This window comes from Coccinella septempunctata, chromosome 1 (assembly GCF_907165205.1).
Source record: "Coccinella septempunctata chromosome 1, icCocSept1.1, whole genome shotgun sequence".
Classification (NCBI taxonomy): Eukaryota; Metazoa; Arthropoda; class Insecta; order Coleoptera; family Coccinellidae; genus Coccinella; species Coccinella septempunctata.
The window spans coordinates 67,238,408-67,253,013 of NC_058189.1; the positions used below are offsets into that span (position 1 = coordinate 67,238,408).

Sequence of the window (14,606 nt, forward strand, 5' to 3'; positions counted from 1 at the left end):
TGAAACAGATTATGAAAATTCTGCTGGACCAACCTTATCGTTAGATACCAGGTCCATATTTTTGATTGGGTTTTCGAAATTACTGTCGTTCTTGGTGTCTTCCAACGAGTCGGAGTACATCATGGCCTGGAGGCATTCTATGTTCATTTTAGGGTGTTTGATTCGTCCAACTTTTGTTTTCTTTAGGTGCCTGAGACCCCAAAAGTAAACTTCCATGCGATAACTGACAAGTTCTGGCTTTATATCGTCAGGAATTCTTATAATATCCTTCTCAGCCTCTTCATCGTGGTCCTCAGGGTCTCCTGTGATCTGTATAAAGATGAACGAAGCTTTCAATAGGTATATATCTGTTCATAGATTATACCTCTAACATTTCGAAAGCAGCCAAGATCTCTGCACTAATACTGTCCTTATCGAACACCTTGAACCAATCCAGCTTTGGAGGAAATCTAGGTGGACCATATGGTTCGTCTCTCATTTTGACCAGAGGTTTCACTGCAGTTCTTCCAATGAATTCCCAGAAGAACTGTAAAAAAACCAGGGTTTTTTTGGATGCAACAACTCAGTGGCGAATTTTTCTCACAAGCTTATCTCGATCAAGCAATTCTATGAGAATCGAAGGTGGATATTTCTTTATGAAACTTGCGCTGCCGTATTGGGTGACTTTCTTGAAGATGAGAGTTTGATTCCAGACTGGGTTCAAAGTCTCCCTCTCTATCTAGATGTAGATGGGACTTTATTAAGTTTCGATTATAGTTTAATGCCTACCGTGGATTCTTGGCAATCGTCACCGAAATGTATTCTGATCATTGTATCACTCAAAGCTGTCACATCGTTGCCCGGTCTTATCCGGCCTTGGAAAAGATGACATCTGCATTGGAACACCTGAAGATTCCCAATTGAATAACTCAAAGCTCAACAGGAATTCTCTTACATGAGTTTCATTGGTGGATACATGGAGGTGAGGAGATGTTAAATCATCAGCCACTTCGTAACCTCCTGGAAGATTCTTCAAGATCTCCATGTAGGATTTCTCCATGCCCATCCATAGAAGAACTTCCATTTTTCCGACAGTATTGGTGAAAAATTTCGCTCTGGGTATTTTCTTCTTCTCTGGCTTTTCGTGGAAAAAAATTAATAATGGATTCAGGATGGATTTCTTTGTTTTCAAAATCAATTAGAAAAGGGTTATACAAACCTGCAGGTAGAGGGTGGTCACTTTACCGCACATTTTTCCCTTTTCTTCTTCTATCTGAGAATCCAGAACATCTTTGGATGGAATACGACAATAAGCTAGCTCTTTTGATTCCTTCCAGACTGACACGAAGATATCTGGCCACATATCGTTGATCTAAACAGACCACATGAGTCATATGGAATCTACCTCTTTTCTGTTGTTATACCTGGGTAAAAATACACAATATATTGTCGCACAGCTTCTTCGTCTTCAAAAAAGATCTTCTGAGTGCGTTTGGGTCGAAAATCTTCTCAGCCTTCATGATGAGATCTTTCTAGAAACGAGTAAGTATTTGAAGCAATATTTTATTCATCTTCGCGTTTAGTACCATCAATTTCAGATTTTGTTCCAATTTTCCTTTAACTAACTCTGTTTGGGTCGAAAGATCGTAATTTTCAGCTATATCTATGTATTTTTGAGAAGATGAACGAAATGAATCGATACTTTGGGATAGCTCCTCTGATATTTTCTGATTGAGAGTGATGTCACCTTCTGCGAAGAGGAGTCCGATGTTGATAACCCTTTTTTCCTGAAATACAGACAAAAAGCACCTTTTCTTTACGAATGCTCTGTTATGTATCAAGTACAAATGTTGATATTCACCAAGTCATCATAAATTTTCTCCAGCATATTCAGATTGTACAGCCTCTTTCTGAAGTCCATAAGATCGACACTCAGTGTGAGCAGAGGCTTTCTCTCTCTTATTACTGAATAATAAGAATTTCTGTTGATCTTTCTCACGTCAATCTTATCGGAGATATATTTATTTATCGAATTCTGTGAGCTTCCGTATTCCTCCTCTTTATCCGTGTTTCCTATAGACACCCTGTAGCTAATTTTTCCGTCGAAACGCTTGTCCAAAGCAGAAGACTCGAAGATAACGATGAAAAATTTCAAGATCACTTTAGGCAACAGACGCTGAGAAAAGAAATATAATATACCGAATTATGTCTTTGTTGCTCCTCGTATAAAAAAAACTTTTAATAATTTACCCCAGTTGATGGGCTGATAGGAATCACCTCATTCTTCTCTTTATCTTCAACTGACACTACCTCAGCCTTAGTTCTCAAACTGAATAAGATGCTCCCCTTGTATTCCTCCATACCAGCAGTGTCATACATGTGTAGGAAAGCTGGTCCAAACTTTGGCAGAAACCCTTCTTCATCTTCACTAGTCACGTAGCTCAGAGGTAAGAAGTCCTCCGCGTAAAGGTTGGACCCGAAGTATATCCTGACGTGGATCCTGTGGCAAAGCACAGGATACATATCGTGAATAACTATTCTTTCGTTGAATTCAGGGAAGGATGTATTTTTCCTAACTGACGTCTTGGCCTGTGGAAAACACTGTTTTCATGGCTGTGGTGAAAGCTGAGTTATAGAAGCAAGATGCTGAAGAAATGATTGGTCAATGATTCAAAGAGATAATTTTATTGTGTCTCTAGAAGACTCAAAATGCAGGAATGATCCTGCAACTTCGTGTGAGTACCATGGCTAGGTATAGACCTACCATATTACCACCAAAAGCAATTACTACATGTGAACTTGGAGGTTTCTTCTTATCATACAGATGTTCAGCCCTGAATATGTCGAATTCGAATTTTGCTCTGAACCTTTCTGATACTCTTGAATGAGGCAGCAGCAAATTTCTGGAATTGTACCAATCAAGAAGTCAGAATTCAAACAATTCCTACTTTACCCTTCAATTTCGTTATCTTCTTGAACTGGTGGCAGACCAGGCGATACATTTTTCGTTATTACTGTTAGGTTTACCTTCAGAAACCCCCTAGATCCGCAACCTTCCTTATTTGTGGGCGCGTTTAGTACAGCCCACTTGTTGAAGAATTGATGTTCTAAAAATCATTGGAATGACAGGAAGGAAATGCAAAATTCTATTTGAGTCACCTGGCTCAGCCCATATCGTTGCCACATCTAATCTGAACAAACCTAGTATTTTTCGCTTTCTAAAAATGGATTTCGGTTGGATAACCTGGAACATACATAGCTTGAAACGTGTTCAATCAGGTTTGCTACAGTCGAACCGTCACGATTACTTCAGTGTTCAAGAGGTCGTGGAGAGCTATTTTCTTGTCGAATGTGAAATACTGGAATTTAGCAAACTCTTCAGCGTTTAGCAGAGTGTCGGTTTTTTCTTACCTCGTTGTAGTACGGACAATCGGAATTTTTCACAACAGCAGTTTTTTCCTTTTTTCCCAAAGCTTGAACGATGACAACGGAGTCCATGTTTGGCCAAACATAATATCTACCTTCTAAAATTGCGACAGTTATCAGATAAGTTTGTTTCAAGTTGGTCAACTGTTGTATATCTATCAGGTTTCTGCAGGACATCTTCAAGTGCTCGCAGGAATTAATTGAAAGTTACTTTGATATCCTGTCTGAATGAGTGACGCTTGAGGTACATAGAAAATTCAATTCACATAAGTCTTTCTTCCTCTTTCTGTCAAGGATACTCAGTGGATCAATACCTCTTTTAATCTCCATTATTAGGGTCTGAATAATAAATCATAATTTTAGTTCTGATGAGTTATTTATTTTATAAATAAGTGGCTATGTACACGGAAATGGCCATCAATGTCCTCTCACATTAAACATGTTACAAAATTGTAAATACTCATTGCACTAATCTGACATTTACACTTATATCTCATCTATATACACAATACAATAATAGTATCTCAATTACAAATAAACATATACAGGTTTTACAATAATCTATGAGAATCATAACAATGGGCTCTGCAAAATATCACCGTCTAAACAAAGGAACCTTTTTCTAATACCACGATCAATGCTGAATATACACGTAGTGTTTGGTCGATCGACCAACTCGAGATCTATGGTCCTGTACAACTACACTACATCTCACTTCGAGACAGTTTTCAATAGATATCACTGAAGGCAAGCGTTTGCGAATTTTGGGAATGTAGATGGTGGTGGAGGTCGTCCAAGCTCTGATGGGACATGTTGGAATCCGTTATTATACCTGATGTGACGGAGGTTGCTCCTGGTGATTGGTTGTTGTTCGTTTGGGACCCTTCCTGCCTCATCATGTTCCGTCGCCACTTGGCTCTGGCATTCTGGAACCACACCTGGAAAAGAAAAACCATCACAGTTGATCATTTGGAAGAGCAGCAGGTTATAATTTTAGGAGATCACCACGAAGATGACCACAACGATTTACTGAGAAATAATAGGGTATTAGATGATCAAACAGGACCAAAAAATGTAACTACTTGAGGATCAACCACCTCTCAAGGACTATTCCCAATTTCACGAGTACTTCTACAGAAATAAATCCATAAATACCTGTAGCACCCTTTTCGAGAGGCCAGTCTTCTGAGCAAGCTGTTTCAGATCTTTGGCATCCGGGTTTTGGTTAATTGCAAAGTAGGTCTTCATCGTCCTCAACTGGTGGTGTTTGAAGGACGTCCGCATCCTCTTCGTCCTTTGCGTGTTGTGTCCGTTGCTAGAGGCTGGTGATGTGACAGACGAATCGTAGGACAGAGATTCCATCGAGGAGGACAGCTCGCCTTGTTGCAGCATCTCTGCAATGAAAATGGAGATTAGAAAAAGGATTTGGCAAGATATGTTTCAAATGAGATGGTTTTTCGCTGGAATAAGATTGAGCCTCCTTTCTTAAGGCAATACCCCATGAAAACTGGATTCTATATAAATCTATGTAGACTATCTAGAGGTAACCAGGAAAACAAGAGTTGGTAGTTGGTATCACAAACTTTATGAGTGATGATTACTCTGAATGATAGGAGAATTATCAAGATTATGTTGTTTCGTGTCCTTCAACTTTGAATGAATTAGAAACCACAGACAGGTGCTACACCAAGGAAGTGCATTTCCTCAGCAGAATCCTAGAGAACGTCGTCATTAAACAGATACCATCACTACCTCCAGAAATCGATCATACAATCATACCAAGATTTAAAATGCAAAAACTGTTCACCCGATAATTTTTTCCACTCCATGTACCCATAATGAGGTGTTAAATTACAAATCACCGGTAAGGCGTTTCGCAATAAATCTTCTAGGACCATGGGAGGTATGTAATTTAGCGAAAAATTTGCATTCGGCGACTGCGGGGTTGCCGGATCTCGCAGACGGAAATTTGGCAAGAATTCTATATGTACTTTTGAATGAATGAGCTTCATAGACCACAGATAATTATGGTGAACAACTTTTTCGTGTTCTCTACTACTTCTAGGACATGTGAATCAATATTCCAGTTTACCCATTGGCTGTGGTTCATCGAAACCTTCAGATATTAATTACAGAAGGAATTGTTTACGTTTTATTCAAATGTTAATCTTGACCTTGGTGGAAAATCCCCGTTGGCAACCCTGCATGGTTCGCAGTGAGGATGTACAGTTTGTTTGATCGCCCTATAAGGTTTTCCTGTTATGGTTCTTCGATAGCCTCGCCAACATAAACGGTAGTTTCGAAACAGGGCAGCGCGTAGTAAATTAACAAGTGTTCGCTAGATTGTAATTTGTGATTATTTCATTTTCTTCGGGCACCTGTTGGTTGGTTTCGTCATCATAAGTCTGGCGTATGAATTTGTTCGATTATAGGATAATAATTCACACCTGTCTGTTAATCTCTTGCTGACCGGGAGATGCAGTTTGACTGGTGGATGAATACTTGGCTATGAGCATCAAATGACCCTGAATTTATTTGCTTTTTTAGCTTGAAAAAACGTTTTAAACTTGTGAGTTAGACTGGGAGCACCAAAAACGCAGTAGAGAGCCAAAAGTGCAGGAAAATTCATGTCACTGACGTTGACAGAACAAGATATTTCACATGGACTAAAATTGAGTACCAAATGAAATTAATCCTAGAGACTTTGAACACTGATTTTGCATACGTGGAATGCTCTAGACTGAAAGGCATGAAGCAAAGGGTTTTTTGTATCCTATGGCCACTCGTGATATTTACTGCAACCCGTAAAACATAAACTTGGAGATTACCTAGACGTGCTTCAACATTGAAAGGCAAACCTTATTGCATGAAAAAACTCCAAAGCAAGTGTGGCTTTCTCGTGAACTTTTGTAATATCACACCTGCAGAAATTAAATGAGGGATGACCTCAATTTATAACCACCTCAATTTGAAATGAATTGCGCCAGAAGCTTGATCACAAAAGACATGAAGGTGCTAAATTATAATGGCAAAGGAAAAAGCTACAGAGACTAAAACTTTCCAGAGGTGTCTGCAACTACCAGCATTCCAACTCACACTTCTAACCCAACTTAAACGCTGAATAGACGTGTGTCTGTCTATCTCCCTTTGAAGTACCAAGAAGTTTCATCCTTGGCGAGCCTGTTCGGAATGAGACTCAAATCCGGAGTAATAATTTTCTAAAGCGAAACGTCTGCATGCTAGTCATCATCAACGTAGTTTCGGAGTTGTTTGAAAGGCGTGTTTTCGCGAATTCTCAGCTCTCGAGCACGTCTCTAGGGGTTGTAAGGGGGTGCTGGCGTTACGGCCATGAGAGAAATGTTTTACACACGGGGCATATTCAGGGTATTCCGTAGTGGACAGGACCGGACCTGCAGGAAGGAATGGATTGTTGGGATCCGATATTTTCTTATGCTATTTCGTTGTATACGAGAAAGATGAGAGGACCAAAATACCCTCTACAGGGTGAGTCTTTGACTCGTACAAAAATATTATAACAGTAGATTCTTGAGATCAAAAGAAACACTTTTTACCTTCACCATTTTTTCCGAATCGGCTCGGTTTAAAAGATACAAGCTGTTGAAAAACCATAAAAAAATGTTATTTTCAGTTCTATCTCACGAACTGTTTCATCGAATGAAATGTATTTCGGGATATAGTTTTTTATTCATTTGATGAATCTTTTTCGAACACAAGGTATCTCCCACGTCTTCCAGTTTTCTCATTATGACCATTACATACCATAAAAATACCAAAAATTCAAAGAACCCGACTCTTGAAACTAAGTTGGAGGCTATCTAACGAATATTTGTAAAATAAAAGTATTCCTCATAATTTCTAGTATAATGCGCCGTTTTCGAGTAATTTGATGTTCAAAAGTTAAACAGTATCTATGAAATTTGAAGAATTGGGTACTTTGGCCTAAAACAACTCTGTTTAAAAGATTCACAGATGTGTATTGTCACAGATTAAGCTAAAGGTAATTTTGTTTTTCCAAGGGTGGCACAGTTCATTATGAAAACATAAAACGGCTATATCTTTTTATCAGGGTAGAATCGTAAAAAATGGTATGAAAAAGAGTGTTTCTTTTGACATCAAGAATCTACTGTTGAAATATTTGTACTACACGAGGACTCAATCTGTAAATTTAGAATTTTCCTAAGAGAAAGAAGGTTTCTTGCTTCAGTACAAGGCCACTCGAGAATGAAAAGCAATTAAGGTTCTAACACACTAGCCAGTAAAGGTGCAGACAACTCCTTTTATTGACCTGGAAGCCTTCTGCGATACCAGTACAGAAAATGTACCTACAAGACAGAATTTCAGGAAAAAATTGAAAGGGAAGCACTGGCGAAATATTCCAAGGATGGAGCATTCCAAAAAGTTCCTTGGGAACTTTGAGTAGATCTAAGAAGTATCTGGAACTTAACGAGAATATGGACCTTCTTCTCCTACATGCTGTGTCTCACTAGGCTGAACTGAGGTCTCGTGACCCATTGTTCGTCCACTTGTAGTTGGAGAGACTCAAACTCTGTGACATGCTGACAAAAACGCCACAAGTCGACAAAGAGGAGTTCCCCTCACCAAAGGAGTTGTGGGTGTTGTGTTTCCTAGGTGTGTCAGTCCCATTCTGTTTAAGTGTTTATTAAACAAATGGCCAGCCATTGCTCCAGTCACTAGACTTAGTTGTTTCTTCCCAAGAGCTAAGAGTTTTATGAGCTAAGGCAAAGAGGATGGTCTCTCAATGAGAAGCCTCGACTGCCTAAGACAACCTCTCATGCTCCATTCAGAAGAAAATGTCCTGTTCAGCCATCTATTGAAGAAATTCTTGACAGATACACGACAGATAGGCAGCGCTGGTCCGGGACCAACAAAAGCTGAGCTGGCAGAGAATATGGACTACCTGGATTCTTTGCAGGAAGCATCTAATGAGAATGGGTCTAACAGAAACTTGACGAATACAGATCCTGTGGGGAGCAGCATGCCTCGCTATTGCCATCGATCAAAATTTCGTAGGACCAGGCGTCAAACTTTCAGCATGAGCTGAATTCGAAGATGCCAGCCCTTCGACATAGATGGGGCTGACTCCGGCCCTGCGCCAACCCTCTCAACAGTTCAAGAGCCCTCCAACCCTCCGCGTGCATGCAGCAATGGGTAAATATAATTTTCATGCACACCTTGCCAATCAGTCGGATTTGAACGATATGAATTTTCGCCTACCGTTTTTATTTCCGTGTTTGCGGGTGCCCAGGTTGGCTAGCACCGGATATAATTGCGTACGTAAGCATTGTGAGAGGGCTGCCAGTAATAATGCTTCATTCTGATGATGCCAGGCTTGTTTTTCTGTCCTGCGAGCGCACGGAAACAGGTTGAACTCAAGTGTTCGACGAGTAGTGGTGAATATTTGATGAGATTTTCGCATGAACCGCATTAATTTAGCGATTATTACACATCGGGGGTGCAGCTTTTCCAAACAGATCCGGTAGAACATCCAAAACCCATAATCCATTATTATGAGGAGTCCTCATGAGTTTTCGCTGTTTCCAAAATGTCACCACCATAAGATTAAGATGAATAGTTGGAAGAAAATATAAGCAGGGGTAATTCCTTGTCAAAAAATAATGTGGGTGAGAAACCCACAAAAATCATATTTGTGAAGCAATTCCGTACTCAGAAGACTTTCCTGGTCCAAATGATTCTTTCCGATAGCACAGACCAATGTTGCTACCAACTACAACGCCAGCAGGCACGATAAAAAACAATTGTTATTTTTATTCTTTTCCGAAAAAGAGTTGGGGAACGTTTTCATGGCCTCTAGTGGTTGTACAACGTTCCTCTTCTCTTCATACAGCACCGTACTCCATCCAGAGTCAAAGGGATGCTGGTATCAGTAATCGGTGTTCTTATATTCTTCTAATTTTGGGAAATTATGTGGAAAATTCACCAGCGTAGACTTATTGAACAGAGAATAGAGAGCTCACACTAAAAACTACAGTAATTCTAACAAGACAGTGGGAATTCCAAACAAGAGATTCGCCCCCTGGTGTCATTTTTTGTGAATAAAAAGTTTATGCACTTTTGTTTGTTTATATCGAAGAACGGAGAATATTTTGGTGTTTCAATAAGAGTTTTCATGAAAAATATATCTTAATCTGTTGAAAATATCTTCATCTATCTTTTGACAATGGGGAAAGCTTAGTGAAGTTTTCATGATATGGATCCTTTGAGCAAATCTTCGATTACGACTTTCTTGTGAAGATGTCAGTGTTTACTATTTTCCACGACGAAATGGATTTTTGACTTGTCTTATCTTGTCCTCATGGCTCATAGTATGGTAAAATTTTAGTATATTTCAAATTAGTTACGAAGAATAGGTGAATTAACCAACCTGGATATATATCCTCAAAATGAAAGAATTTACACAAAAAACAAATCTGCTTCCCCCAGAGAGGACTTTTTCCAACTAGTAACTTGATATATGAAATATATGAAATATGAATTTCGATAACATTCACACAAAATTCATTCAGAAAATCATTTCTGTTTTACAGTTCAACTTGGACAAGTTTTCTTAGCATCAATGTTGATAATTTAGCCATAGTATATAATGGAGAAGACAAGATATCATAGTAGTGGCTCTCCATATAATCAATTTCCTTCTACTACGATCGTGAAAAGAGCCAAGAAGTTCGGGTTCAAAAAATATTGCTCTCTTTTATCAGCTGGTTCGGAAATTTTTTCATAAATACTAATACTGACATTTACCGAACCAAAATTGATAATAAGTACAACACTTGAATCCAGTTTCGAAAACCAATATTCAAAATTGAGAAAAAACAACTATAAACTGAGAAAAGAGGACTTATTGGACGAAAATCTCAAAACCCCTTCAAAGATGACAATATCTGTATCAACTCTTTAATTCGAACTGTCATCACCATGTCGCTGCAATCTACATTTGAATTCTCAATTGGGAAATTTTGTAATAACAGCGGTTAGATGCGCAGATTACAATGCTGTAATATGTACCTTAGCTCCAAAGTTGGGATATAATCTTGGAATTGAAAGAATATTCTTTGGACTACTTGATTTTGGCAAATTTGATAGGGAAACTTATCAATTCCTCAACCTAACCAGAATTTGTTCAATCAAAACAAACAATAACCTGCAACAACTTCAAAGATGCAGGTAGAAAATGATTTCATAGAATATATAGGGTTTAATCCCTTCTGGATGGTTTAAATCTATCCTCACGAAGGTTTAAACCAATCGATATTTCAAACCATCCTTGATCCATCAACTATGTTTGATCTCAATGAACAATCGTTAACCACAGTTTGAACCCTCATAATTGGTTAAAACTATCATTAATCTTACAGGCTTTAACAGTCATAGAAGTTACCGTGAGTGGCTTCAGTTCAAAACGGTAGAAAAGTTCGACATGGAAGGCAAAATAAAACTAAACGTCCTAATCGATTCTAATGGAACGAAGATTAGAGCTCAAAGCAGAAGCTTGCTCTGATCTTAACAAGCACTAGTTGTTGAAAAACACTTTATTGCAGATCTCTACCCAACTTGTCTTATTCACCATCAGACGTTGACCACCTTTGCGATCATGTCTGAGCAGCGCTTCACATCAATCAAGAGACCAAAAATGGGGTAGCTTAGTGTACAGCATCAAAAGATGATGGCAAACCTTCGAGTGGATCTTTAAATTAATGTTCTTTCTGTTGGTTTTGCCTAATCTTGCATACCTTGCTTTCTGGCCAATAATGCCCATAACGAAAGTACCAATAGGTGAATGATTAGAGGCGATCCTGCGTTAAAAACCCGGACCTGGAAGGTCGCCGATCGACCATCGAATTGTCGTTGTTCTTCTCCGTTCGAACGGGGTATCGAATCAGTATCGCATCGTTATTTATAGGTCTGTGGTTGACGGTGGGTGGCCGGACCAGGTCGCTGACAGATGAAAAGTCACCACAGATCGGGGATTGGATAACTAGATTCCGGTAGCCAATTGGGCCGACGCTATGGCCGCCTAAATATGCGCATTCCACGCTGGAACGGAGCGTTTATTTCGGATGCCGCTGTATATATTTCTACGGGGTTAGAGGCAGAGGCGATAAGATCTCGGCGTTGTTTCCAATCGCGGATGAATTCATTATCGGTTCTTGTCGGATGGTACCTGGTAGATCGGTGCTGGTTCTGATGACACTCTATGGAGAAACGCTATCGAAGTAAAAATATCATCGAAATCTTCATAGAGGTATCCATATCTTGAAAATAGTGACAATATCTCTATTATTAGACCTTAAATTCATGGAAATTTTCAATTTTATCATCGTTTACACATGCACAAAGTGAAACACATGTACAGGACACTAGAAAGTATAAGGGCCTTAAAAAAACGCGCTTTTACTCTCCTGAATTCGTTAATTTTTCCTTTCAATTCAAACGCTCTGGTCACGGCAAATTCAACAGGAATTAATTGTTAAACTAACCGAAAAGACAATACACAATCTTATAAGTTTGTTCCTTCACAAAGAAATTTGCAAGAGGGTAATTGTCCCAAGTTACAGGACTGTCCCAAGTCACCCGAATCTATCGTACTTTTATTTTATAAAACGTTCAGATATTCATTCAATAGCGTCCAACTTAGTTTTAAGAGTTAGTTTCTTAGAATTTTTGGTAACTTTATGGTACATAATGGTCATAATGAGAAAACTGGAAGACGTGGTTGATATCTTGTGTTCGACAAAGATTCATCGAATAAATGAAAAACTATATTCCGAAATTCATTTCATTCGATAAAGCCGTATGTGAGATGGAACTAAAAACAACATTTTTCATGGTTTTTCCACAGCTTGTTCCTTTAAAACAGAACCAGTTCGGAAAAAACGGTAAAGGAAAAAAGTGCTTCTTTTGACCTCAAGAATCTACTGTTGAAATATTTGTATCAGTATCCTGGATATTCTCCAGTGTGCAGACAAGAACAGCCTACTCTATAGATCAATACTGAGGTCCCACAAACCCCACACAAGTCATCAGACAACCTACGATAAATAAGGTGGGACTTACATGCACAAGAAGCCTGTTTGGTGTAGACCAACTACCTCTCTATAAAAAAACAGCATCCAACCAATAAAAGAGCCGTCGATATTTCAGTCAAACTGGAAATACTCTCGAAACCTTCGCCTCTAAGCGATCGAGGTTTACCGGTGCAAACGGTGGGTTCCCGCGTGTCCAAAAATTGTACTATCGACAGTAGGGCATTTATACGGTTTCCAGTTAATTGGGTGTTGGTCGCCCCCTTGTTTTATGGATATCAGAACCAGCGGATTCTTCGAATACCGCAGATATATGGCCTTTCGATAAATCCACGGCCATCCCATTCATCTGCCCACGTAATTTAGAAGCAGCCTTCAACCTTTCACATATGGGAGAGATTTCTCAGAACAAATCAGTTTAACCCTTTCAGTCCAAGTGGTTTCACTATGAAACCACCTCTAATAATATATATTCCACGCGTCCCTATGGTTACATCTCAAAACAGCTGCAACAGTGGTAAGTCAAAGGCTTCCTCTTGGATTGGGTTGCAATAGTTCTGCAAAATGGCGCTGTACAGCGTGTAAAGTTGGTCTTTGCTTAGGTGACAAAAAAAATGTTTTCTTGCCTTCCACAAGAAATAATAATATTACTTGTATTATAAGTTGGGTCCTGGTCGTTACATGTAGAAACCACCATTTAAAAAAAATTGCAAATAGATATTCAATGAAATATATTGAATTTCATGTATTCTCGACCTCAAAATATGAGTTTATTTTGAATGAAATTTTTAATTTGGGCCTGAAAGGGTTAACTAGCTGATATCCCAGCAATGATTAGTAAGCAATAAGAACCCTTATTTTTATTATTTGTGACCGAATTTTGGGACACCCTGTATAATGAGTTCAGACTCGCAAAAACAGACATAGTAATTTTTCTACTGCGAACTACGCTCTCACATTCAATTGAAATATACGCACGGTGAAGGTTCTCGAGCGAACAAAAACAAACAGAACAATAATAATCCGTCGAGTTTTATTTGAACACTATTAACAGCCCCACAGTCTTGCCTCTTACAATCTTAATACTGAATAAATACGGGGACAATGATATTTTTCAAATGTTTGTCCCTTTCGCTACTTCACCGTTGACCCCTGTTTCCACAGCATGAGAGAGAATGGAAGAATGTCGATTCTTTGATTTGTCCCGAGCAGGAACGCAGTACTGATTGAAGGTTTCAATGGGGTTTATGTTCAAAGCACTTCCCTACATGATCGTGTAGCGTTTTTCTTTGTTGGTGAAGGATCTACCTGCCGGTATTCGAATTATTATAGTAATTAAGAAGGGCGTAGAAAATAGCTTGGATACTCCTTTGCATTTCTAAAACTACTTCCTCATGTTTTGGGCAGGTAATGTAGGTCGAGTGATATAGGTATCGTTCCAGAAATGTTTATTTGTCTTTATAGTTGTATGTCATTTTCCATTCCAATTGTTTTTATCAAGACATTTTTCATCTTCAACTTCATTTTGTACGATTCCAATAATATTTTCATTTGAATTCTTTCCGTTGTAATAATTACAATTGAGGTTCATTTTTACAGTAAAAAATTAAAATGGGATTCAATGGCCACTGAACTTCAGGCACCTAGAAGCTGTTATTTCAGGAAATTTTAGACTTGTCGAAGAATTCGAATTGTCAAAGAAATTCCCTCCGGTTTAACTTGCATATTTCGAAGTTCTGTGAGTATATATTTGAAAAAGAAGGTCATTTAATGGCTGAAATCTTTAAGAAAACTAAGGAAGATTGTTCGGGTATTGTGATGGTGGCAATGGACAAAGATTCTTTCATTCATGAATTCGCGGGTTGAAAGGCAATACTGATATGTCGCAAAGCAACTTTGAGGAGCTGTAGCAGCCAGATAAAAAGGCACTGGATATAAGCTATTTTTTTTTTGTGATAGATTGCTTCCTTGCGAATAGAAAAACACATTTCATTCATCTATCTCAAACAGTTTAGTTTTTATGATTTTTTTACGAAGGTCCAAATTTCCGATTTTCCATCGACCATAACTTGAAAAATAAATTTTTAAAAAAATATCTGTTTGCATGTTCGTGTTTTC

General features: G+C 38.6%; 3 protein-coding genes across 3 annotated transcripts in view; all 3 read right to left on the reverse strand.

The window, feature by feature from the left end:
* Nucleotides 1–9: 9 nt before the first annotated feature.
* Nucleotides 10–1,540, reverse strand: LOC123307618 (otoferlin-like). Its single transcript, XM_044890005.1, has 7 exons — nucleotides 1,404–1,540; nucleotides 1,199–1,351; nucleotides 935–1,117; nucleotides 769–885; nucleotides 584–718; nucleotides 365–526; nucleotides 10–309 (listed from the first exon to the last, which is right to left on the reverse strand). Exons 1-7 carry the CDS (start codon nucleotides 1,497–1,499, stop codon nucleotides 10–12), a joined length of 1,146 nt encoding a protein of 381 aa, XP_044745940.1. The 5' UTR covers nucleotides 1,500–1,540.
* A 276-nt stretch (nucleotides 1,541–1,816) lies between these two features.
* LOC123307627 (otoferlin-like) lies at nucleotides 1,817–3,582 on the reverse strand. Its single transcript, XM_044890016.1, has 7 exons — nucleotides 3,391–3,582; nucleotides 3,276–3,338; nucleotides 3,139–3,223; nucleotides 2,933–3,086; nucleotides 2,744–2,882; nucleotides 2,230–2,568; nucleotides 1,817–2,155 (listed from the first exon to the last, which is right to left on the reverse strand). The coding sequence occupies exons 1-7, from the start codon at nucleotides 3,580–3,582 to the stop codon at nucleotides 1,817–1,819; spliced, it is 1,311 nt and encodes a 436-aa protein (XP_044745951.1).
* Nucleotides 3,583–3,777: 195 nt separating this feature from the next.
* The window catches only part of LOC123314897 (LIM/homeobox protein Lhx9-like), a 31,866-nt gene continuing 21,037 nt past the window's right edge, over nucleotides 3,778–14,606 (reverse strand). Inside the window, exons 5-6 of the mRNA XM_044900308.1 lie at nucleotides 4,561–4,799; nucleotides 3,778–4,343 (exon numbers count right to left, since the gene is read on the reverse strand). Coding sequence (XP_044756243.1) covers nucleotides 4,134–4,343; nucleotides 4,561–4,799 — 449 coding nt within the window. The 3' untranslated portion in view covers nucleotides 3,778–4,133. The remainder of the gene's footprint in view (nucleotides 4,344–4,560; nucleotides 4,800–14,606) is intronic.